Source organism: Monomorium pharaonis, chromosome 5 (assembly GCF_013373865.1).
Source record: "Monomorium pharaonis isolate MP-MQ-018 chromosome 5, ASM1337386v2, whole genome shotgun sequence".
NCBI classification, from domain to species: domain Eukaryota; kingdom Metazoa; phylum Arthropoda; class Insecta; order Hymenoptera; family Formicidae; genus Monomorium; species Monomorium pharaonis.
Genome location: NC_050471.1, coordinates 9,376,160 through 9,402,162, shown reverse-complemented (window position 1 = coordinate 9,402,162; position 26,003 = coordinate 9,376,160). Strand labels below are relative to the sequence as shown.

At 41.1% G+C, this 26,003-nt stretch overlaps 2 protein-coding genes across 2 annotated transcripts in view; both read left to right on the top strand.

The window, feature by feature from the left end:
• The window catches only part of LOC105837648 (four and a half LIM domains protein 2), a 133,322-nt gene that overhangs the window by 23,492 nt on the left and 83,827 nt on the right, over positions 1-26,003 (top strand). The window contains exon 2 of the mRNA XM_036287284.1: positions 18,184-18,269. Coding sequence (XP_036143177.1) covers positions 18,184-18,269 — 86 coding nt within the window. The remainder of the gene's footprint in view (positions 1-18,183; positions 18,270-26,003) is intronic.
• LOC118645676 (eukaryotic translation initiation factor 3 subunit A-like) lies at positions 1,579-10,983 on the top strand. Its single transcript, XM_036287283.1, has one exon. It carries the CDS (start codon positions 6,239-6,241, stop codon positions 8,975-8,977), a length of 2,739 nt encoding a protein of 912 aa, XP_036143176.1. The 5' UTR covers positions 1,579-6,238; the 3' UTR covers positions 8,978-10,983.

Here is a 26,003-nt window from a genome sequence, read left to right as displayed (position 1 = left end):
TAATATTAACATTTTTATATCCTGCTTACTTCAATTTGCGGAATTGTCGTAAAATTCGAAACAAAACTTTAATATTCAGAGATTATGCCTTAGCCTGCAATTATTTGAACCTCCTATTTCGCGAAGATAGCGTCTAAAGGCACAATAATCGGACCGTTTGAGCGAGCAAAGTGATCTCTTTCTTGTTCTCTTTCTGTCACGGCTTTCGATACCACCAGCAGTCGTTTTACCGTGGCTCCATGCCGCGGAACAAAGTGACTTGGCCAGCTATGAAGTTCTTATCTGACACGCGTCTTACGCCACCTGAGCAGGTAACTATGATACCGCCCCCGGATTCAATTTATTTTCGCGTTGCATTCTTCGCAAGGTGCGCGCGACACTTTTTCCATTATTTTACTTTCTAAACTTGAGCTGTTATCTCTCGCGTTAACTTTCTACGCTCCGGTATTTCTCGACGCGTGCAAAAACATTTCTACGAGTGTATCCGGCGTGCGAGATAGTGCTATCGTATTTTAAAGTAATACTCGCTTATGGCTTCTTGCACTTAAAAGTGTAACAATATGCAAACTACGAAAGTACACATTTTTAATACATACGAGAAAGTTTTTAATGTTATTTAATAAAAAAAAAAACATTATTATATGTGATTGCATAGAAGAAAATGTGGATTCTTTTACGAAACTAAATGATAAACGTGCGTCAGCTTAATTTGAATTTTTTTTAAGACGTGTAGAAGAATTTATGATCGCATATTAGGAATCGTTGGGATTAATCCTTCCGTGAATTCGTACATAAAAACTATTTCGTTTATTATTTATGCCATCTATAAAATGACATTGAGTCGCAAGTTTTTTTTCCTCGTGACAATCACCTCTTTCTTTCTTCATCTCTTCGACAGAGAATCATAAGTGGATCCACGCGACTAGAAATCGAATAAGTAGAGACGAACAAAGCGCAAAGCGGAACTTAATTATGCACATTTATGGCATTAGGACATGTTAAACAAGTATGTTACTTAGAAACAGTCCGTTCTCTTCGGTCATGGATAACTGGCTCTTCTAGCATTCTATCGGAATTATAAGATTATTAACAATTTAAACCGTCGTGATATTCACAACTGAAATATAGAATGGAGTACAATTTTCAATTCGACCATCTCGGCTTCCAAAAAAAGGAAGAGCTTTCAAATTCAAATGTGGTTTTGGTCGATAGTGTAGGCAATTACTTGAAGAATAGTTAAGGAAAAATAATTGTAGGCTAAATTAAATTTAAAATAAAAATAAATGAGATATGAATTGCTTTTCCTTTTTTTATTGAATATTTTACAAACGTTAAAGGATGAATAAAATAGGCCGATTTTTGCCGAAATGGCAAGTAAAAACGATATGCTTTTTCTAATTTTTAAACTACTGAGCTACTCTGGTTTTAAATTTTAATTTTTAATTTGTTGGAAAAATATTAAATTTGATATATAAAGTTATTAAATCTCTCTCTCTCTCTCTCTCTCTCTCTCTCTAGTATCATAAATTATTATTAAATTTTACAAATATCTTAATTTGTATTTTTCTCGTAATAAAATAAAATTACGATTTCTAATAATATGTGTATATATTGCTTGATTAAAAAACAGAAAATTATGAATATCTAAAAACAAAGGCATCGGTAAAAACGCTTTTAAATCTTGACTACGGCACTTAAGAGCATTGTTGGTTTATTATGTCTTTCAAGGACTTTTTCAAAGACTATTTTGTATTTTATTGTAGTATTTTTTACTACTGAAAATTGACTATAATTTGCCAGTGGAAGATTTACACAAAACCTATTTTTAAGCATCAATATCCGCTTTGATTAAAAAAATCTTTCTTCATTTATTAATGTTACTTTTATTTGCGTTGTTCACACATCGATTTATTTTTACTAAATATTATTTATTTTACTGTTAGTTTTACGCTTTCACTAACGTACTGTTCTCACAATAGCTTTTTACGTATTTAACAACTTCATACGCTGATTTCAATGCTCCTCCGACAATTTATTTATTTTACCCACGCTTTACAAATGTTGCAGCTGAGAGCTCTGTCTGGAGAAATCTCTCTCTAAATTTTTACAATCGCTGGAAAAATTTCACGAGAAGAAGAATAAGAGGGGGTGAATGTAAAGCTAAGCGATCACGGCTATTAGCGGCTCACCTCGATCGATTTCTCGCGAGACGCCACGCGATGCTGGAAGCACGCGATAAATTAATTACGTCGACCCCGGGAAAATTAATCGTCTCGAGAGCCGCGATAATTATTGCGCCATGATGCGTCGAAGTTTTATTGCCGGGTCGGCGATTCTCTCGCCGATGGCGACCGCACGATATCGATATATATCGGGCGTTCGCACGCGGCCGCGCGACGACTTAACGAATTACTCGTACGGGGACGTCGCGTCGCGAGCGCGAGTCGTGCAATTGATCAAGATATCATCGTGTCGTTGTTGCGCGTCCGACGCTCGAAACGGGAGACATGATATATGAAGCGCACAGGCCGATTGTCTGGCTTTACGGCGGCGGCGGCGGCGGCGTGACGCAAGAGTGAAAGCCTCGCTTATGGGACACGCGTGATTAATAACGCGCGTCCGCGAGTGTTTCGCGTGCGTGCGCGCGCGCGAATCGAACGCGGGGCTCGAAGAAACGAGAGCTCGATCGAGAGCCATCGGCGAGAGCTCGCCGCGTCGGCGATAGCTTTTAATCGCCGTAAATACGCTGCCCGCCGCGAGATATAAATTATTCCGCGATAGCTAATCGTCGATGCGCGCGCGCGATTCAGCTAATTTAGCGATTATCCACGCCGCAACGTCGGAGAGTGGTGATATTTCGCTCGTTCAATGCCGCCTCGTGGTCTCTTTCATTGTCTTCGATAGGAAACATAATCGATGGGCGTACCGATGAGCGATTAGCAGTGAATGACCACTGGAATCTATTGTTTTTGCGATCGCAGACAGCATTGTAATCGTATATTTGCAGGATTTGAAATATAATGCTGTTTCATTTTTTAAATCTCTGTTATATTATTGTTATCGATTAAAATTATTTTTAAATGTGTATTACATATTTCTTATTTAAATGCAAGAAATCGTTTTTCGCGCGTAGGAAGAAGATACGAAAAGAAATTTGTACGGAATATTTCTCGAGGCACGCAGCGATTCGCAGTAAAATCTCTCGCCGCACCCGCGAGGTCGAGAGAAGCGATTAGGCGCGCACGGACGGCTGGATTGTGCGTTTCGCCGAAGAAAATATCTCTTTCTCCCTTTAACGCCGCGCGTTTTCGTGTCATGGAACGTCAGCATTTATTCGGCGATGATTCACAGACCTGCAGCTCTTTCCCCTTGCCATTTCAGCGAGCGGGTCGTTCGTTAACCCCTTCGTAGATAGACGCCGCAGTTATGATGTCAAAATCTCGAATTTAAAACTTTTCGCTGCAGTTTTTACACCGTCAATTTAAACACAGTAATACTTAAGAATCGAAAATTCTTACGATGTCACGATAATTGGGAATCTCACTAGGTTAAAGGAATTTACAAACCATTTCTTTTGATGGTCAACGATAGCTTCAACTTTCCACTTCTGGCACACTGCAATCCGCGCCGATGCCAATTTCATTGAATCGCCTGTGATTTGCTGCGAGATAAGGAGAAAACGATTTTACGAGGTAAATCATTTCGTATGAAGATGCTTGTTCCTTTCCCTCTCAGCTCATCCTCCTTTCCGGTTTTCTCTCCGTCAGCAATTTTGTCGCGCCTGACTTTCCTCGTCGCAAACGTAAACATGCGTTGAGTAACGTGCTCCATGGAATATTATCCCCTTTTTTTTTATTCGACCAGCCCCATTAAGGGATCGCTGAGGTCTCATTAAGCCGCGGAGCCACGGTCAACGCAGAACAGCGACGCCTTTAGCGCCGACGACATTCCCGAAGTTCCTACGCGAGTATATCCGCGACGTCCACCTCCGCTGTGCTATTCCGAGTTTAATGCGCGAGCTCTGCGCTTCTATACTGCGCAGCGCGCACGAGAGGAATCGTTATGCGGCACGCTCGAACGTTCAAAGCTCCTGATTCATTGACCGCTACGTCGATTTAAATTCTGGTTAATTTCTTGATTCAATTTCCCGGAATTCGCTGATTCTCCTCGGCGTAACTCTTCCTCGGGAATTTATTAATTTCTTAACTTGATACTTAAATTAATCGGCGCAAGTAGTAGTCCAGAAGGAAAGTTTTAATGAAGCGTAATAGCGGACGATCTACTCGCGAAGCAACCTCGCGGTATCGGTGTAATGAAAATATTATATATCCTTTTTCTAGCCTTTTCGCAGCATTAGATCCCCTTTCACGTTCGAAGTATCCGATTAATTTCCGCGCGAACGCCGAGGCTACGCCTCAAAAGTGAAAGACGATGCTTCCGCTCTCGTTCCGTCATTTGAAAAAGTCATTAATTTCCTGCGATGGCTGGCGTAACAACGTTGACCGACAATTGCTTCTGTCATCACAGCCGCAGTTCAGTACAACGAATTCATAATTAAATTGATGTATCCTCTTCGCCGCGGTTTATCATATCATGCTGTTAATATCATCAATATCATTTACTTCCATCTCTTAAAGACTCAAGTTTCCATCTCAAGTTTCAAATTAACAAACATTGTCTCGGAAGCACAAGCTTCCCTCGAAGCGCAAGCTGTCTATTAGTCCCATCGATCGATCCGTAAGGCTGATGAACCTTGGCGAAGTCGAGCTTACGCGCTTGATGTATCTCGTGATTGCCCAAAGTATTGGTATCGGATTAACGGGAGATCCGTGCTCCACCTCACCTCAGGGAGGACCGCAGGACCGTGAAATGAATAGGAGACGAAGGGGTCGGCGACGGCGCGAAGGACGAAAAGGCGAGGAGGGGGGAGGGACGACGTGGCGCACGGCGGCGACGGGGTAGAGAAGGTACAGTGAGGAAGGGGACGGTTGGAAGCGAGGGGGGCCCCCGACAGGATAGGGGGGCAGGAAAGAGCGGGAGAGCGGGAGGAACACGCTCTCCCTCCGGTGCACACTCTCGTGGTGACTCCGACCGGCAAAGTGCTCGCGTTCGTGAAAGTCCACAGACGACTTTCAGGGTCGTCTGCTGCGCGCGTTCGTCGTCGTCGTCGTCGTTGCCGTGGTCGTTCCATCCCGAAGCCGGCTTCTCGCCGCGGAGGAGCTACCTCGAGAGTGGAGAAGACCGACGCTCTCTCGCACTCCTGCGAGTTTTGGCGAGGCGCGAGGACTCGCGAGGATCGTCGCCGAACATCCATCTTTTGTTGCTCCGTCCTGAAAAAGTACCAGAGACGAGGAGAAAAAGAGAGAGAGAGAGAGAGAGCCAGTTTGCGGCTCGGCGACCGTGAGATTTGGAAGGTGTGCCCTTGCGCGAGGAATACAAAGGATTCGGCGAGGTACTCGTCGCGACGACAGCGATAGAGATTCAATCGCGATCATCGTCTACGTTTTGTTGTGTTTGTTCATCCCGAGGTTTATTCCGCTCCGATTTCAGTGGTATAAAGAAAAACTCAAGTTTGATTTTTGCGAAGACTGTGGAGAGCCGTGTAAGCCGCTATACTGTTTGAGATGAAGAAATGGTTCAAGGCTGTGAATAATCTGTGCGATTAATCGGTTCGGTCAGGTCGATCGTTTTATTCGTCAGAAGTAAATTTATTATTAGTGACATATTTTGGTATTATCTCGAGGCGAATACGTATTTTGTATCGGAGCTTTTCGTTGAAAAAGATATATCATCCGGATGTGAAAAACGAATTTTAAGGTGGCATGTTATTTTATGTCTTCAACGAACGGTGCTTCCGATGTTGATCTCAGAGATCCTAGTGGACTTAAGTAGTTTCAGTGCTCGTGCACTGACGGCAGGCTACGAACACGTATGCACGGTGGATGACGAAGGATCCGGGAATCGATCGGCATGGACGGTAGCCGTTGGGCTGGCTCGATATACGCGAATAATAATAGGTTAGCGCTCGTATACTCTTAACCGTGTGTATCTCGAGGGCGCTTGTGTTCCTCCTTTAATCCTGAAACGTATCGCGAGAAATTCTGTAACAGAAGATTACTCCGCGAGATATTTTTGAATTTTTGGTGATATTAATTACTGCGTATCGATCTATATCGTTATACGAGTTATATTATTTGGGCGAAATAGAAACGTCTTCAAAATTCCGTTCCTTGCGAAGATGACGTCCCGCCTGCGCGGCCCTTCGGCGGTTAAGGACACACCGAGAGCCGCCTCGTTCGCCAAGGATCATTTTCATCGAAGTGAGCCGGAAGTACACTCCGGTCGGTGCAAGAACGATGGGCGCGACAATCGTTATCATTTCGGCATGACAAAACTGCACGATAATAACAAAGTAGAGCGGAACGGACGGGAATACAACAAGAACGCACAGACGGAAGAGAACAGTGTCGACCTGCTGTATAAGAAGAGCAGAGAACACTTTGGTACGTGGGATATCAAGGACATCGTCCAGGATGACATGAGAAAATCGAGGAAACAAGATCTCGAGGACACGCAACTAACCAACGGAAAATTTAGAGGCGAGCCCGCATGCGCGAAGCTAGACAAGCCGCACGATCGTCCGGAATATCGGGACGAAGGATACGTAGGATCCTTGCCGAGAGAGGGCCGACAAAGGATTGAATCTGTCGAGAGAGAACTCAACGGCTCTCATAAATCAAGGATAAAAGAGCCGTGGGAAGACGAAATGGAGACGAGGAATCGAGGGAGGACGTCCAAGATTAGCAAGAGCAACGGTAGCAACCACGATGCGATCCAACCCGTCGACGAGAGAGACATATTACTCAAGGAAATCGAACATTTAGCTACCGACGGCAGTCAGTCGCCAGACCGTAGGATCCAGGCGATGATCGACCGATTAAAGTCGCGAGAGGAAAGCAAGTTACGGTCCGGGAGGGAGCAAAGATCGGCAAGTCCTGAAAAGGAAATGCACGGCACGACGAAAAGTGACGGTCGGGGTGACCTAAGATCACCAGTGATCAATAGTTATCCGTTCGATAATTTATCTAACGATCGAGATAGGAAACTGAGAGATGATGGCGAGTCCAAACCGCACGGAAAGCCCGACCGAGAGGAGGACGCGGGCCAGCGCGATCGATCTGTCGACCGAAAATCGAGAAGCACAGAAAGGTTTCAACGAGATGGCAGTTTCCGAAAAACAAGCGGTACTTACAACGCCGAGAAAAATTACACGAGGAGGTCGATAGAGGACGAAGACAATCATCCTCGGTCAAGAGGCAATTCGTCGAAGAGGAGAAGTTACACGTACGAGGGTTCGCCGGAGGACTTTGACGTGAGGATACAGAGGTACGACCGGGCACTGCTCGAGCCCAGGAGGGACTTGGACAGAAGTTCGCCCGGACGAAGCTCGCCTAGGCGAAGCTCGTCCAGAGAACCGCATCTGGTTAGAAAGGAATCTTTAAAGGATCAAGAACCAGTAACCAAGAAGAATTCCTTCAGAGCTGAGTCCAGGAGGGCGACTAGCAAGGATCGCGGTGAGTCTAATCTGATCAGAAAAACATCGTTTAAAGATCGGGATAACGACACGTATAAGAGGTACGTTGCCAAAAATCAACATCAGGCCTCCGTCAGATATTTCGGCAAGGATGAAGAAGACTTATCTTGCCAAGATTCTTTCAAAGACGTAAACGCAAGTAGAAAGGGTTTCTTTAAGATACGAGACAGTGAACTCGACGGAACCTTTTTGAAAGATCAGAACGACAACGCGGAGAGGAAGATCTCGTCCATGAAGCATGCAGGTGGCGTCAGCAGGATTGTGCTGAGAAATGTCGATGACGAATCGAGCAGAAGCAACTCGTTTAAGAATGCGAACGAAGATTCTGGAAAGAAGAACTCGTTTAAGGAAAAAAACGCCGAGTTTGGCGAGACTTTCTATAAGGATCGCGAGAGTAATTCAGAAAGGAGGAAAAACAGTTTCAAGGACGACGACAAGGAATTTGGGCGAACGTCGTATCACGATTACGAGAACAATATCGATAGGAAAACCGCGAACGATCGGTATATCGAGTTCGGCAAGGTATCCTTTCAGACGCAGGACGACGAACCGCGCGTTTCGAGCCCTTTCAAGGAGAAGAGCAACGACGCAATAATCAGAACGAATTCTTTCAAGGAGCACGACGCTTCTCCGAAGAGACGCGCGTCACTGCGAGGCAGAGATCGCGAGGGGTCCGAGAGGAAATTGGAGGACGGGCAGTCGAGGGCGCTGTCGCCACTGAAGAAAAGCGAGCCTGCGGAGAGCAACTCCTCGAGCAAGGGCGCGAAAAATTTCTGCGCCAAGTCCTGGTACGAGAACAATCGGATATTCTCCGCGAAGTATCTGCGGGATCACAGTAAGCTGCGAAATAGTCCAGAAGGACGGCTCAACGTCGACATCTCGCCCGAACGAGGATTCTTGATCCTGCAAGACACACAGGGCGGCACGGTCGAGGCATCCGCGAACGATCCCGAGGGGAGTCCTCGCTTCGAGACGCGTGGAAGGATGGACGGTGAGTCGCCGCGATTCTCCTCGACCCGCGATCGCAACGGTGCCACGATCATCAGGATACGATCGTCGGAGGATGCTTCCGGTGGCTCGGCGGAGAGGCGCGGCCGTCGGCGCCGTCCCGCACAGGAGATATGCGCGGCGAGGCGCAGGAAGTACGAGGACGACGACGAGGACAGCGACGAGGACGAGGAAGAGGACCGTTGGCGGAGGACACCACGAAGGGACGGCGGAGTCCTGCCGGGGAGAGGCGGCAACGCCGGCGGCGCGACGCCCTCGAGAACCGTCTGGAACTACCGCGAAGGGGTATGGCACTTTCATGAGTCAATTGCTTTCGATCGTTCCTTTATGGTTCAGAGACGCGAGGCGGTTTTCATAAATCGCTGGAGAAGATGAGAGAGAGATGATGGCAGTCCTGCTTGGGAATGATAAGCGTCACGTGACATTAATTTGAGGCGTTTATTATCGAGGATAAGTCCCGAGGGAAAGAAAGTCCGGCTTTCCCATTCTTTCGACCCCCATTCGTCGCCATTCGCGGGAACGAGCGACCTGCGGTCGAGGTGATTGCGCCAATTTTCCGCCGTCCCTTTCGACTCAAGCGAATTTGTTTTGAATTCGAATTCGTGCGAAAGTGAAATTGCGATGTCGCGTGTGGTCGTAACACGAGAGTCGTAACTCTCGTTCCACCTTCGTCTGGTAATATGGCCAATGCACCAGTGGATGGTCGTGCATGAAATATTGTTCGATAATTCAATCCTTTCGCTAAACAGGGTTATTATTTATAGTCGACATACATTACGGCTTAGCCGCATTGAATAAAGTTTAAATCTATCTGTTGGCTTTGTACCGCGTGGTTAGGTGCATCACTTGAAATTAATAGCGAAAGATTTTTCCTTAATTTATAATTGAAGATAAGGTCATAAGTCTTGGCAAATTTTTGGTTGAATATTGGGAAAATATCATCCACTGATTTTTTTAAATAAAATAAAATTTATTAAGACATTTAAATGATGTCAACAGTATGCAATTACAAACATTACCTCTAATAAATAAATCACGGAAATTACTTAATATTATGTATATTATTATTAGCTTTTAATAGCTAATAAGCATAATTACGGACTATTGGTAGAATTATTCATTTAATACCTGCATATTACGAAATTAGCGTGCAAGCGCTATTAACTAAAGTAAGAGAGAGAAGGGCTTATCCTTTATAGCTATAATTATTGGGAATTATAATACTATATCGTATTCTTATTTTAACATTGATATAACGTTTCATATATGATTATCGCAGAAATAGGTATGAATTCAGTGATCATTTACTGGTGCACTTAAGTAGCGATCTCGTCGCGGAGCGAATTGAAAAAGTTCAAATATACGGGTTTGTACAACGTCGTTTAAATGATGAGATATATGTCGAACTGGTTCGGTTTGCGGTGTCGTCGTTCGTGCGCACTCTGTGTGTGCCTGTTTATCGGCGATTTTCCGTTGGCGAGCGAGAAGCGGCATTGTTATCTCTCGCACATCGAATACGAGCGACTGAATCACCATGGAAATCTTGCGCAATGTTGCACGGCCTCGTGCACTAAAATTGCAATTTGCCTGGAATTTCGCGATGGCCGTTTTACGGTCGAGAGAGCGCGATACCTTAAAATTAAGTGCCTCGGAGATGATAAGTTTCGTAACTTGCGTAAATATAAACGCAACAGCGTATTTTGTGTGTTTGTGTATGTGTGTGTAGCAGGATTTTATTAAAGTTCTCCTGGATAATCGGTCTCATCAATTTTATTCTTCACCCCTCTTGCAACGCGTTACACATCATTAAAACACATAAAATAATTTTCCCTCCTTTGATACATAAAATATAGTACACATATTACACATTAATTTTATTCATAATTTATATTTATATATTTATACTTTTTTCATATTTTAGTGCTTATCTCCTCTTGCGAGTTTTAATTTGCAAGAGAAGATGAGTTTCTTAAATTTTTTTTTACACTTCATTATTACTTTTATTTTTATTTTTTAATCATAAACGTATGTTACGCAATTTGTAAACGAGATTATCTTATAATAAAACAGTATAGAATCAATATAACTTTATCGATGTTCAAATGGCGTACTGGTTTCAAACTTTGTAAGAAGCACTCCAGAGTCGATCCAGAATGAGCAATTTATAATCTCCATTTATCATCCACGCCTATTTACGTCCACAGGGTGCATAAATTATGCTTCATCGCGGTTCAATCCGATTAAGTGAAAGCTAAATACTAGTAGCTCGACCACTACCATTGCTAATCCTTTAAATGGTAATGACGCAACGAATCGGTGCGATCTTATTCATGAAAAGTTTTTATAAAATCAATTTTGCACATCACATTATTATCACCGAACAAATGTAATTTTCTGCTATTTTTTACAAGAAATTAAATAATTAAATTAAAAAATGTAAGTAAAGATATTTAAAAAAATAAAAAAAATCAAAAGAATTTTTTGCTGTATAATTGTATAACTTATACGTAACTTTAATAAGAAAGTAAGTTTATTATTTGCAGTAAAAATTTATTTTTATTTATAAATATATATTTAAGAAAAGAAGTATCTTCCCATTTTTACTCGAAATAATTTTTTTAAATTTATTATTTGATAAAGTTTTTTATAAATAGCGCTGAAAGAAGTAGTTTTCAGCCAAAGTTTTACAGCTCTGCAACTAATTTTGAGATACTCGCTCGCGTTGATTTTGAGATAACCGATTCGATTACATAATTCGATTTTATATTTTGCATCGCGAAGCAAGACCAAAATTTTTTTTTAGCGGCGGGAATTACTTATCAATTTGTCGGGTTTACCGTGCGCACAGGTTTTCAACGTGCGGACTTTCGCAATCATCTTGTCTATTGGCCAACGCGTCATGCAAATGTCAGCGAACCGCCCACGAGCTGAATGGCCGGTATCGCGCGTAGGACACGTCGTTACGGATAACATCTCTCCTTAAACGGATCGCCGCGTTAAAAACGCGGTCTTTGTCCGCGGGATAATCGAGTGATCGGTTCGTTAACGGGGTAGGTATAGGTGTTGATCCGTTACCTCTTCTAATCAATCTTCCAAGCCCCACGGTATGAATTTACACGCTAATTAATATTGGCTTAATTTAATAAAACTCATTTAAAGTTTAGTTTTCAGAAAAATTATTATTTTTACAAAATATGTACTCTTTATGTTTCTTTATGTTTAAATTATTTTACAATAGATATTATGTATGCGTGTAAAAAATATATATCTTTTTCAGAGACGCAAAGCAAAATTTTATATTTTATCTTGAAGGTTAACGCAGAGTCGTTCGATCGGGATACAGAAATTTAAGTGCACTGGTAACATTTCGACGTCTTAACGTCGGCTATGATCCGTTAAAATTGCGACCAAGCGAAAGTGTGCAGCCGTCGAATCAAACCAGATTCGCCAAACTGCATTCTCGCTACAATTCTGTGCTGCAGCGGCAGTAACGGCAGCAGCAGCGCGGTTTATTTCCCGCCGCAAATGATTGGAACAATTTTTCACAACGCTCGCGGTATGTTAATTCTAAGTAATCTGTCTTCTTGGGTAACGCAGATGCAATCAAAAGCATCGTTTAATCATTTCAAGAGCTACTTTTGCTACATAAACTGTGGATGGATGAGAGGTCCTTTAATGCTTACAGGGATAATTAATCAGAATCACGTTGACGCAATAGATAGAGTTGTAACTTCGATACTTTCGAGGTTTCCAAACTGGCGTTACATTAATTACAATTAAGTTAAAAGTAATTCCTCGTTAAATCTTCGACACACAATTGCGAACGCTCATCTTTTTCAACGCATATTATATACCACCAGTATTTCTATAATAAAAAGAAAGTCGCATATCGAAATAACCCCACGGACCAGAATCGACCACGTTTCTCTCGTCCGCTTGTATTTTCATTGCGATCCGCCTTGACATCGCGTCGGAAAAGAGCGAGGCCCTTCACCGCCGTGCCGCGCGGTGAGTCAGGACGAAAAATATGTTAATTAGACAGCTACGTTCGCTACGGACGCTGCGGGCATCGTTATTCGGTATTGCTATATATAGGCAGCTAGAGACAGATCGACGACGGCCGGCACATTTTCCAGCGCGCGTCTACACGATATTTGGCGATGAGGCTGACAGCGAGCGAGCCCACGTGGGCGGGCCGGCCATATACGCCGGCCGGAAGGTTCTTGAACGCATCCAACGCGCGCTTCGGGCACTTTCTTCCATCCAGCGCGGCGGTTTCTTCTTCTCCTCTCTCCGTTTGTAGACAAACCGGTGACTGTGGACCGGTGAAGACTAGGGATTCTCTCTCTCTCTCTCAAACCCGACTGGCGCAAACTGTATCCGGATCCTCAGCGGTGCCTTTAGTGTAGAAATCTTACGATCTCGGAGGTAGACATTAATTAATCATTTGCGATCATGTATTTCGTTGGAAGTTGCTTTCGATAGATTAAATATTTTTTTAATAATTTTGAACTAGGTTATTTATAAACAAACGAGTAAAGAATGAAATTAAATTGATCGCGAACTGATGCTATAATCTCAAGAAAAAGTAAGGAATGTAAAGAACTTATTGCGAAAAATATTATCCCAGCCAGGAATCGAACTTGAAATTCTTTCATTCTATGACGGGCGTCATAACAAATGATATTTATTTCTAGTTTCAGTTTATACCTAATTGTGCAACACATTGCGTTTGTGTTCAGAAGCCAGTTTATAAATGTACTTGAGATAATATTATACATATAAAATAATATTAGGTACTAAAATCCAATCTTGACGTAGAGGCTTCTTTATGTATTTGCAAAACCTATTAAAAAATTTTACATTTTTTATAAAAATTTTTAATAAACACATTTTTTTAATAAATAATAATTATGCGTATAGAAATATTTATTAAAACAGTAAATTTCTTTTAAGTCTTATATGATTATGCTAATCGTCTTATTTCCCGCTTTTTTGCGAGATCAAATAAAATTTAATTATAAACATTTTACGGCATGATATCGTGTTATAAATTCTCGCTATAATTCTCGACAGTTTTATTTCGTACGAATGGCATGTCTATACAAATCAATATTGCGTATGTTAGCATTTTATATCATTCCGTCTGTCCTTCCTTTCAAAACGTGACCTTCGAAAAATTCGTGACGTTTCATTAGCTTGATTTCCGGCGATCATCGACGTATATGAGCGGGAAGTATAAACGCGCTGTCAAAAATACTTGAAACGCGTTTTTAAAAATGCGATGGCACCCGGTGACTAACGCGCGGTGAAACATCCATTATTTACGTTGCTCGGGCGCGAGCAATCTCGGCTTCCAAGGCGTGCAAGGAAATCGACGTGTTATTAATGTTTCCTGAACGAAGACGGTAATACGAGGTGATAGTTGCACCAGAAGCGACCGGTAAATGAGCTCGATGATAATGTAATACACCTATTACATCCTGCCCGCTCGCCGATTTATCTAATGTGGAAACTGTTAATAAATGTGCTTCCCTCCTTAATTTATGGTCTGAGCAACAATTTACGTTCGACATCAAATTTCCGGATATCGTTTGTCCAGTTTAGTACATCCTTGCCGTGAAATATTTTAGTTTTACTAGAGAGAGAGCGATATTCTCTTCTTTTTTTTTTTTTAACAGTCGCATAAAAACAATCATTGAAAATGAAAGACGAGCTCGTAAATAAATAACGTAGCCTAGACGGTTTAATAAATTTTTTTCTAAATAAACTACTGAGTTAATTGGTCAAAACGGGATTGTTACATGTATTAAAAAAAAATTCACCGTTTATCTTTAACATGTGGTCGGTCAGTTCAGTCGCATCGACAAGTATTATTATTGGCGGCGAACGCTCATTAGCGGTTCATCGTCCGCTCACGAACGAGATAAACACCGCCTTGTATAGTGACATAACAACAAGGCTCGCGCAATTAAAAACTTTTCCCAATTGCACGTGGCTCATCATTTCGTTGAAACCTTGTCCCCATTCGCACATGTCAGCGTCACGCATATATACGACAATATACTTTCCCCAACGTGGCGTTCTTCTCCGTCACGAGGAAAGATTTGTGAGTTAAAATGCTAAAGCGCTAACACCTCGCTTTTGACACTCAATATATTCCTAACATCAATATTTTTCTCTACAATTAGACGTTAACGTAGAATACCTTAGCTATTGGTTTTAAATGGAAAAAAAAGCTTATCTTAGCGCTCAAAACTGAATAGTTCTGGAATATTTTTTTTCTCTTAATATATCTTTCGTCGTTATTTTGGGTGTGTGAAGTTGGCACCCCTATGGTACAAAATCGTAGTTCTGTTAAGAGTTCTGGATTATTCAGAACTAAAGGAAGAGTTCCTGATAGGTTTAAAAAAGAGTTCCGTTCGTTATAACATGGAACTCACACTTTGAAAAATGGGGGTGCCAACTTCACACCTAAAATCAGCACCGAATAGTTCTAAATAATTCATTTGATTTCTTTTGACGAGTACTAGAGTTCCTGATATAAAAATTTTTTTTTCCATTTTTCAAAAAAATTACAAAAAATAAAAAAAAATTAATATTAAGCAGGAATAGTTCTGAATAGTGTATTTGATTCCTTTCGACGAGTTCTAGAGTTCCTGATAAATAAAAAACATCAAATCTTTATAATTGTTTAAAAAATCACCATCGAAAGTTATAACATCATTAGCAGTGGCAAACCTTCGAGTTCGAATAATTCCTTAATTACTGTTTGGATCGTCTCCACCCATAATAATTTCTTGTAGAACTCTTAGAATATCGTCCAGAACTGCCGTCAGAACTACTGGAACTTAAAAAAAATTTTTATCTGCACTTAGTCGATTTTCGCGCGAGTCGCACCTTCGAGATCGAATAATTCTTTAATTAGTGTTCTAATTGTCTCCGCCCATAATAATTTCTTGTAGTATTCTTAGAATACTGTCTAGAACTGCCGTCAGAACTACTGGAACTATTAAAAAAAAATTCGTCGGCACTTAGTCGATTTTCGCGCGAGTCGCACCTTCGAGGTCGAATAACTCCTTAATTAATGTTCGGATCGTCTCCGCCCATAATAATTTCTTGTAAAACTCTTAGAATACTATCTAGAACTGCCGTCAGAACTACTGGAACTATTAAAAAAAAATTCGTCGGCACTTAGTCGATTTTCGCGCGAGTCGCACGTTCGAGGTCGAATAACTTCTTAATTAATATTCGGATCGTCTCCGCCCATAATAATTTATTGTAGAACTCTTAGAATACTGTCTAGAACTGCCGTCAGAACTACTGGAACTCTTAAAAAAAAAATTCGTCGGCACTTAGTCGATTTTCGCGCGAGTCGCACGTTCGAGGTCGAATAACTTCTTAATTAATATTCGGATCGTCTCCGCCCATAATAATTTATTGTAGAACTCTTAGAATACTGTCTAGAACTGCCGTCAGAACTACTGGAACTCTTAAAAAAAAAATTCGTCGGCACTTAGTCGATTTTCGCGCGAGTCGTATTTTTGAAGTCGAATAATTTCTTAATTAATGTTCGGATCGTCTCCGCCCATAATAATTTTTTGTAGAACTCTTAGAATACTGTCTAGAACTGCCGTCAGAACTACTGGAACTCTTAAAAAAAAATTCGTCGGCAGTTCTAGACAGTATCGACTAAGTGCCGACGAATTTTTTTTTAAGAGTTCCAGTAGTTCTGACGGCAGTTCTAGACAGTATTCTAAGAGTTATACAAGAAATTATTATGGGCGGAGACGATCCGAATATTAATTAAGAAGTTATTCGACCTCGAAGGTGCGACTCGCGCGAAAATTGACTAAGTGCCGACGAATTTTTTTTTAAGAGTTCCAGTAGTTCTGACGGCAGTTCTAGACAGTATTCTAAGAGTTCTACAAAAAATTATTATGGGCGGAGACGATCCGAACATTAATTAAGAAATTATTCGACTTCAAAAATACGACTCGCGCGAAAATCGACTAAGTGCCGACGAATTTTTTTTTAATAGTTCCAGTAGTTCTGACGGCAGTTCTAGATAGTATTCTAAGAGTTTTACAAGAAATTATTATGGGCGGAGACGATCCGAACATTAATTAAGGAGTTATTCGACCTCGAAGGTGCGACTCGCGCGAAAATCGACTAAGTGCCGACGAATTTTTTTTTAATAGTTCTAGTAGTTCTGACGGCAGTTCTAGACAGTATTCTAAGAGTTATACAAGAAATTATTATGGGCGGAGACGATCCGAATATTAATTAAGAAGTTATTCGACCTCGAAGGTGCGACTCGCGCGAAAATTGACTAAGTGCCGACGAATTTTTTTTTAAGAGTTCCAGTAGTTCTGACGGCAGTTCTAGACAGTATTCTAAGAGTTCTACAAAAAATTATTATGGGCGGAGACGATCCGAACATTAATTAAGAAATTATTCGACTTCAAAAATACGACTCGCGCGAAAATCGACTAAGTGCCGACGAATTTTTTTTTTAAGAGTTCCAGTAGTTCTGACGGCAGTTCTAGACAGTATTCTAAGAGTTCTACAAGAAATTATTATGGGCGGAGACGATCCGAATATTAATTAAGAAGTTATTCGACCTCGAAGGTGCGACTCGCGCGAAAATCGACTAAGTGCCGACGAATTTTTTTTTAATAGTTCCAGTAGTTCTGACGGCAGTTCTAGATAGTATTCTAAGAGTTTTACAAGAAATTATTATGGGCGGAGACGATCCGAACATTAATTAAGGAGTTATTCGACCTCGAAGGTGCGACTCGCGCGAAAATCGACTAAGTGCCGACGAATTTTTTTTTAATAGTTCGAGTAGTTCTGACGGCAGTTCTAGACAGTATTCTAAGAATACTACAAGAAATTATTATGGGCGGAGACAATTAGAACACTAATTAAAGAATTATTCGATCTCGAAGGTGCGACTCGCGCGAAAATCGACTAAGTGCAGATAAAAATTTTTTTTAAGTTCCAGTAGTTCTGACGGCAGTTCTGGACGATATTCTAAGAGTTCTACAAGAAATTATTATGGGTGGAGACGATCCAAACAGTAATTAAGGAATTATTCGAACTCGAAGGTTTGCCACTGCTAATGATGTTATAACTTTCGATGGTGATTTTTTAAACAATTATAAAGATTTGATGTTTTTTATTTATCAGGAACTCTAGAACTCGTCGAAAGGAATCAAATACACTATTCAGAACTATTCCTGCTTAATATTAATTTTTTTTTATTTTTTGTAATTTTTTTGAAAAATGGAAAAAAAAATTTTTATATCAGGAACTCTAGTACTCGTCAAAAGAAATCAAATGAATTATTTAGAACTATTCGGTGCTGATTTTAGGTGTGAAGTTGGCACCCCCATTTTTCAAAGTGTGAGTTCCATGTTATAACGAACGGAACTCTTTTTTAAACCTATCAGGAACTCTTCCTTTAGTTCTGAATAATTCAGAACTCTTAACAGAACTACGATTTTGTACCATAGGGGTGCCAACTTCACACACCCCGTTATTTTATGCTCGTCGTATAAAATTTATTTGCTTTTTAGGGCGTTCTCATCACGGATGTGGAAGAAGGGCAACCCTGTTTGCAGTGTGGAGAAACGTGTTCCGGATTTTCACCGCACACTTGGAGGTGAGTCTTTTTCGTGCAATGAAATAAACATCGCGTGATGAAAGCGAGGATTGAAGCTGAATGTCGGATAATTCAATAATTGTCGATAATCGTGCCACAATGAACGTCGCTTTTTATTCCGCTCGCAACGTCGAGATGTGAAATCATCACAAAGTTGTTTCCATTACAATTGCGAAAATAGAGTCTCCATGATTAAGCGATTATTGTACAAATAATGTTATTAGCCATGGACACGGTGAACAGAGAGAAACAGAATCAAATCGGCGAGAATCTGATCGCGTAATTGGATTGCCGAATCATGCTGAAACTGTTAGGTTCCAATGACCGCACGATGTACCCATTACCCCGGCAGCGTAACCCAGCAGCGGTGAAATTACCGCTCGGTAATTACCCTCCGTGACTTACGACCCAGCAATGCGGTAATAGCGAATTAATTGCCTGAGGCTTTGGGGAGGCGGGGCCGCCTTCCAGCATCTCTCCGCTGCAAAGAGAAAGGCGGGTCCGTTGTGTCGTGTAGTGCATTTATGGTATGGAGATGGATTCACAGTTATATTCCGCCTAAGGATGAGTCGCAGCACGGAAATATTGCGCCAATTGCGATTGTAATAGTTGAAAAAAAAAGCTGACTAGGATTTCTGAAAATAACAATATATGTCATTATTTTAATTTGAAAGGGATGTTGAAAATATATTTTATTTTTATTTTGTAATGGAAAAGGAAAAGATTTTATGAATGACTTTGATTATTACTTAATATTTAAAGAAAACCGCGATTAATTATTTTTCAGTAGCGGAAAATATGAGACATTAAATAATTTACCTTAATTTAAAAGTGATTGCAAATATTGCTTAATATAACAAACAATCTTTATTCTAGACAAATATAGTTTTGCATATTAGCTATTTATTTTGTTTCAAGTATTTAGAAAAAATGTATGTGAACTGTAAAAACTAAAAGTTAAAAAATCTTACGGTTGAAAAATTATTACGTGAAATAATTTAATGCTTCGCCGAGAGTATAAAAAATAAGTTTAGTTAATAAAAAAAAGTGTTTAACGTTGAAGTATAAATTGAAAAATATAAATTCACAATTATAAAGAACCGTTTTTTAGTGCAGATGACATAAGATAAGCTTCAGAGAAATTACAGATAGAGCTGTTTATCGTGGAAAAGCACTTGTTAATGTCACTCGAAGTGGAGAAAAGGACGAACATGTCCGACGGAGAACGTAAAATTGATGATGAATCGTTGCTGCTGTATCTTCAAACGCGCTCGTTGAAAATTAGTCTCGTTGGGCAAGGAGAGAAACAACAGAGCCCCGAACATAAGTGCGAAGAACGCGGGCGCGATTACGCGCTCGTGATCGTAATACAACGAAACGCGCGTTGTAAAAATAAATTGTTGACATTTATGGGTGGTGCTCTTTTGGGGACGTCTCTCTCGCTCGCGTCCCGGCCTCGAATGATTAATAACTGCCGATCTCGTTGACTTAGAATAAGCAACCGTTGCACAATTTCAGGCTCGTGCAAGCCATTCATGATTATCTTCTTCGGTAGTCGCAGCGCACTGCAAACCAGTACAACTCGAAGTTTGCATTAAGCGTAGGATAGATGCACCTACGCATAATATAAGCATTTAATGAATATTGCTAGACAAATGAACGTTTTATTAAATAATACAGTGTTATTGCTGTTATATATGCCTTGAACATTAAAGCTCGAGCTTTTTGAAATTTTAATCTTCATAAAAGTTTGTTTCCACTTTGTAAGAACGAGATGTTATCATTGTATTGTTGCCGCTTTTTCGCGATGTTGAATGGTTCTCTCGCTGCGCTTCGTGTTGCGAGAGTAACTATCATTGCAATTAAATTTTAACACCCGTCAAATTTTGTATAGATGGTATAAATTGAATAAAGGGTATGGGTCGATGGGTCTGAGGGGTAAATTTAATATTACTATCCTAAAAACAAATAATGGGTTGTGCTCCAATAAGCGCCAATAACATATAATAAAGCTACATGTTGACAGAACTCTTTGCATATATCTCCGGCTGTCATCCATAATACGGGGTGTAAAACCACGTGCGCGTAAAATTGCGAGTGTCCCCTGGCAATCTGCACTGCAAAGCATATCCTCTTTATATATAAAGGACATGTATATTTTATAACGGAATATACAATATTAGAACGGATTTCTTACGTGTCCATTTTACTTAAGCGTGACTGGCGCAATTCTTAATGTGACATTTTATCTATGTATGACAATGTCTTTTATATAAATAGGACTGAAAATAATTATTATAGAATAGACGTTAAACCGGACATTATAAAGGATGTGGTCCGAACATTATAAAGGATGTGGTCCGTCATGTATATTAAAGCGGACGAAATAAACAAAACTATTCTGGCAACGCAATATGGCGCGAGCGGTAGCGATAGCTTTGTCGTTCACTGTTACAACAGTCTGTTAGCTTGTCTGCTTTGACGGCCGTTCTCTTCGCAGTTGTGATGAGTGTTTTTGTTGCTAATTGTTGGTGCTAGTTGTGGGTGTCGATCGGCGCGGTGGCCGTCGCGGTGGGTATGCGGCATGTGATTGCGAATTTGGGTTGCTTCCCGAGGATGGTGACGCGGGTGTGTGCTCCTCTTGCGGGCATTATTCGCCTTTACATGAGCGTGTGAGAAAAGAAGCACACGTTTGCGTTGTCATCCGCGGGAGACAACTCAAATTCGTCGCGATCGCATGCCGTGCATTTGCCGCGGTGGTTGCCTCGTCGATCAGTGCCCGTGTTGGCACCAACGGTTAGCAATAGAGATGTTTATTGCAACTGAGAGGAGGGCAGCCGTTAGGGCGGACATTAGTCCGTTCTATTTATGAAGGACATTAAAGACAATGTCCTGCATATATAATTCCGTTTTAATTTCACACTTATCTAAAGTGGAAAAAAAGTCATTTTTTTCCATTATAGTTTCGCGGAATTTAGAGCGGATGTGTTTTGCAGTGTGTGTTGTTCGTCTGGAACGTAAAATCTGGCTGATTTACGACTGGTTGTATACTGATTTGAAATAAAGCTGCTTCGCAGCCATCCGCCAGATCTAGCACGCGGCTCTGCCCTAGCTCTGTAAATTTTGACTATCGATGACTGGCGCCTCCTCGAGTACAACCGCATGATAGTATTTATAGAATTATAAATCCGGAGCAAATGCAGTAGCAGCTAATCCCACGGCTCTGTCGGGACATCATAACTCAATAGGTAATTTACAATGATTTATGCGTTATAGTAAGACTATTAAAATCTGTTGTTTTTGTTCACATTAAAATAATACTTTTTAAGAAATGTAATGTTAGCAAGTTTTTAATAATGAATACATAGAAATGCTGATATCGGGCGGGTGGTTTTTCAAACAAAATCTCATACTTTTGATATTGTTAATATCAAAATAATATCTAATAAAATTAGATCCGCGGTTCTCTTGTAGCAATGGCAGATTCGTATGTTATAGAAATTTGAAGCTGACCTGCAAACGGAATTTTCACGTCACAGTTTTATTTTTAATTTTGTTACTTCATGACGAAGTGAATCTCGGACGTTTCTCTCAGAATGAATCGGACCCGCGGCGAATTTTAAACGACTCTTTCGCTCACCTATCTCTATTTTTGCCCGTCGTATCGCGTCAAAGGAGTTCCAGGCCGAAAAATTCTCGGCCCGGTTTATTTCGAACTCTTCGCGAGCGATTGTCGGGCGCGACAGGCGACTGACAGTGAACCGCGGGGGCAACGCCGATGTGTACTTTTTGAAAGCTCGTAAATAATCATTCCTCAAAGTGATATACACGCGTTACCATCGCGTTATTTACAACGCGCCTCTAAATTTATTCGTGATCCCGCCACGTTGCTCAGCGAACGACGATCTCGGAATTGGCTTCCGCTATTAATAAAATGTGGCGGCCGATGTCTCCGGAAACGGGAGATCGCCCGTACTTTCGCGTACTTTCTTCATTTACGAACCGCGACGCGTACGGAGGCTGCGTCTACCTGTATAGAGAATTGTTTACTGGCGTACGCGTGTGATGCCACGCATCTCGTCTTGCTTGGCCGCCCAAGTGTACGTAGACACACACTTTTCCTTCTTGAAATCAAACAGTGCAGCAATCCGCGCAATTTACTCGTTTATGTATGCATGCATAATTTATGCCAGCGTCGCTATAAAGACCGCGATTTTAATTATCACAATTAAAAAACTGAAACGTGCTATTTTATTCTGGAAATTAATCCAAACGAATTTATAATAGCGTAAAAATTTCCTTTCAATAAAATCAGCGCGAACAATACACCTTGCGCTTCCGCAGATATTTTGGAAGTGTGAAATTGTAACAAGAAAATCTCGGATCGAGGCTGATGACAGTGCCCAGTTTATATCCTCGGGTCGAAGACGTCGAACTATTGCGAGGTTTCTATGGAATAATTATACCCTTTTACAACGGTCGCGTGTAGTAGGTACACGCTGCTTGCATACGTTGCACGCTGTCTCGCGCATGTGCGCCGTAATCCGCACGTTTTCCCGCACACGCGTCCGCCGTCGGCGGCGCCGGGGCCGTGAGTCACTCTCGCGCGAGCCACGGCTCGCTCTCTCGCCTCGCGACTCGCGGCTCCTCTCGATCTCGGCGGCGCGGCCCGCGCCACGTGCTCCGGCTCTGCCAGTGCGGGGCCGGTTGGCGGGCGCGTCGGCACACGATCGCCGTCCCGATTCCGCGCAAAGCCGCCGTCGCCGATGACGACGACGACGACGACACGTTCCGTCGGCACCTGTCGGCACACCGAGTGCCGTCGCGACGCGACGCGTCGCGCCGCCCCCGGCGACGTTCCGCTCGCGCGCTTGCTCCAAATCGCGAGTCCACTCTTGCCGGCCCGACTTGATCGCGACGCGTTTCGAAATGTCGCGGCTGCAGTCCGCGCGAGCGCGAACGGTATCTCTACGTGGACGGCAACCCCGTTTTTGTTCGGTTCGAAATTGGAACGGGATTTCTTAAATCTCAGCGGCTCGGTGTAAACAAAGAGCGGGGTCGCCGTTTTATTGAAATTCGACAATTTAGAGAGTGATGAAATGGACTGAAGGTTTAATTGTATAATAATATCGAGAAGGAAGATATTATGTGTATAGTGATCTATGAACGAGTGCTTTCTCATCGCGATTGAAATGTAAGAAAAATATCTACTGCTTACATTTATTACATATATCTATACTGCTTACAAAAATTAATGTGTGGCGACATGAAGAACTGTAACTTTTGAATGAAGAGATTAGCGTTGCTGCGTGTGCGCGGATTATGTTACGCGTAGAATGCAACAGGTGAGATCAGCTGACGACGTGATCATCGCGCTATCGCTTTACATTCGGTGAACTCCTGATCTATCAAACGGTAAAAATTGTGTACGCGAGTATGCGCAACGATGTACTATATCTATCATCTGAATGCTACACTTGTGAATCACCTATTGGATTAAATTAAAGGAGAGGCTGTTTTTGCACTTAAAAAAATTGTTTTAAATATTTTTTTAATGTTTCTTTTAGGAATAGCATTTAGGAAAACATTTATATATAGAAAGATGCAAGTAATTTTAAAAATATAGTTTGGATTCTGAAATATGAAATAAATCGTGCGTAATAATAGGTAGACTGTATTACGTTAATATCTATATTGATGCACGTGCTGTTTACTGACTATTTAAGACATTTATTACGTGCGCTTTTGAAATTTATTGACATGATGTTACGTATTTAGGCATTATGTACTCGTTGTTAATTCTCACGGCTACATTAATATGCTTCAATATGCAATAAAAACTTATGGCGGTAATACTTTATATCAAAATTATAAAAATTATTTTTGTCGAAGTTTTTGCAATCAGAGAAAAATATTGTTTATTTGCGTTTATTTTCGCGAGGAATGATTTCCTGATTGGTTTACTTTTATACAATTTATGAAAGGATTATAAGAATCCGAAAGAAAAAGATAATGTCATTTCGATGAAACCATCCGGGAAGACTGACCCTCTTACTCTCTTTATCTCCCCTTAGAGTCTTTCGCTCGTATGCTCACATGTCGCTATAACGAGCTTCGCAAGCAATCTCTGAATCCGCTATTATCAACGTTAACTCAACCGCGTACCGTTAAGATCCATCTGCTCGCATGCTTGCTCTGAGAAAAAGAGCGGATTTAATACGCTTTTTACGATCTTTTATACGTTCACGAGTTGAAGGGGATTGAGTGATTTAACGGCTGTTTTCGTTAATCATCTTCAAAATGTTGTTTTCATTCCAAATCAATTCATTAATTTTTTATTTTACACTTGGCAATATGTCCTACATGCATAGGCAATAAAATTCTTTGCTTACAGATGAAATCTGTTCTTAAAAGTCTTCATTCTTTTTAATAAAATAATATAAATATTTATAATATTTATATTTTTGGCTAGCTATAGAGACAGATATAATTATTTTACAGATTTATATATATATAGAGTTGTTGCAAGATCGGATTCTGTAATATTGAATCTCTCAGAAATTAATTAAACGGTTCTTTCTACGCTGATCTTTCTCTGCACGAGGCGGAAATGATATAAATCTAACGGGGACTTGATACGGACCGATGGATCCATGGTTGGTTGACTTAAAGTTTTAGCACGATTCGCTATGCACGTTTTTACCTTTTTACTCTCGCATCGCAATTTATGCTATTAATAAGAAAACGAGAGATCTGAAAGCCTTCTTTTAAATATATAAATTTCATATTTGTGCGTATTGCATTCTATCAAGAATGCGCTGATTTTATTTTTCGGATTTGAAGATTTTATTAATTGATTTGCAACTTTTTAATCAAATATCAATTAATTTGTAATTTATCATTAGAAGTTTTATTATTTTAATATTTCTCTTAAGTAGTCATTTGCTGGTAATTGTTCAGCGACTGGCACATTACGTTTGACTTTTGAGCAGTAGGTCACGCTTTAGATATGGATCCACCCATTTAGACTTCGCATCCATCTGCTTCGCCTTTGCCACTATCAATGCTGTGTACGTAGTTCTTGAGGGATTATGTATGTATATATTCAGATTCTCTCGTAACGAGCGGGATGCAGAAAATGCGGCGCGGGACGGACGGTTCTTTGCGGTCCCATGCGATTTAAGGCGAAAGAGCATCTCGTTCGGCCGCGCATATGCGCCTCTCGTACTCTCTCGACCCGTGCTATTCTTAAATCCGGCCACCTATCGCGTTTTTAAACGCACTAAACGCTGATTTACGATACCCCACCTCTTTCCGAAGCCACGATAAAAGACTATTCTCGGTCTCGGACCAGTAACGACGTCCCTGCACTCTTCGCCGGAGAGCTCACGGCTAAGTGCCGCGGAGGCCAATCTGCGTTCTCTCCAGCGATCCATCTTGCATGCAAGTCTAACAAGTACGGCATAAAGCTGTTACATTGTAGGTATAGCTAATACAGTTGCAGTGTGAAACATCTAAAAGCTACAGGAAAAAGCACTGTAGATTAGAGGAACTTAAAAAATACGATATATTAAAGGCGATGATACAATTTATAGTGTTAATTATTATTTTTATCTTACGGAAACCACAGCGTTAGTGTTCTTAGCCAGGAAAATTCTAAAAACATTTAGAAAAAGCATTTCCAGTTTTTTCCTTGCCGTATTTTTCCGTTTTTTTTTCTTTTTTTTGATAGTG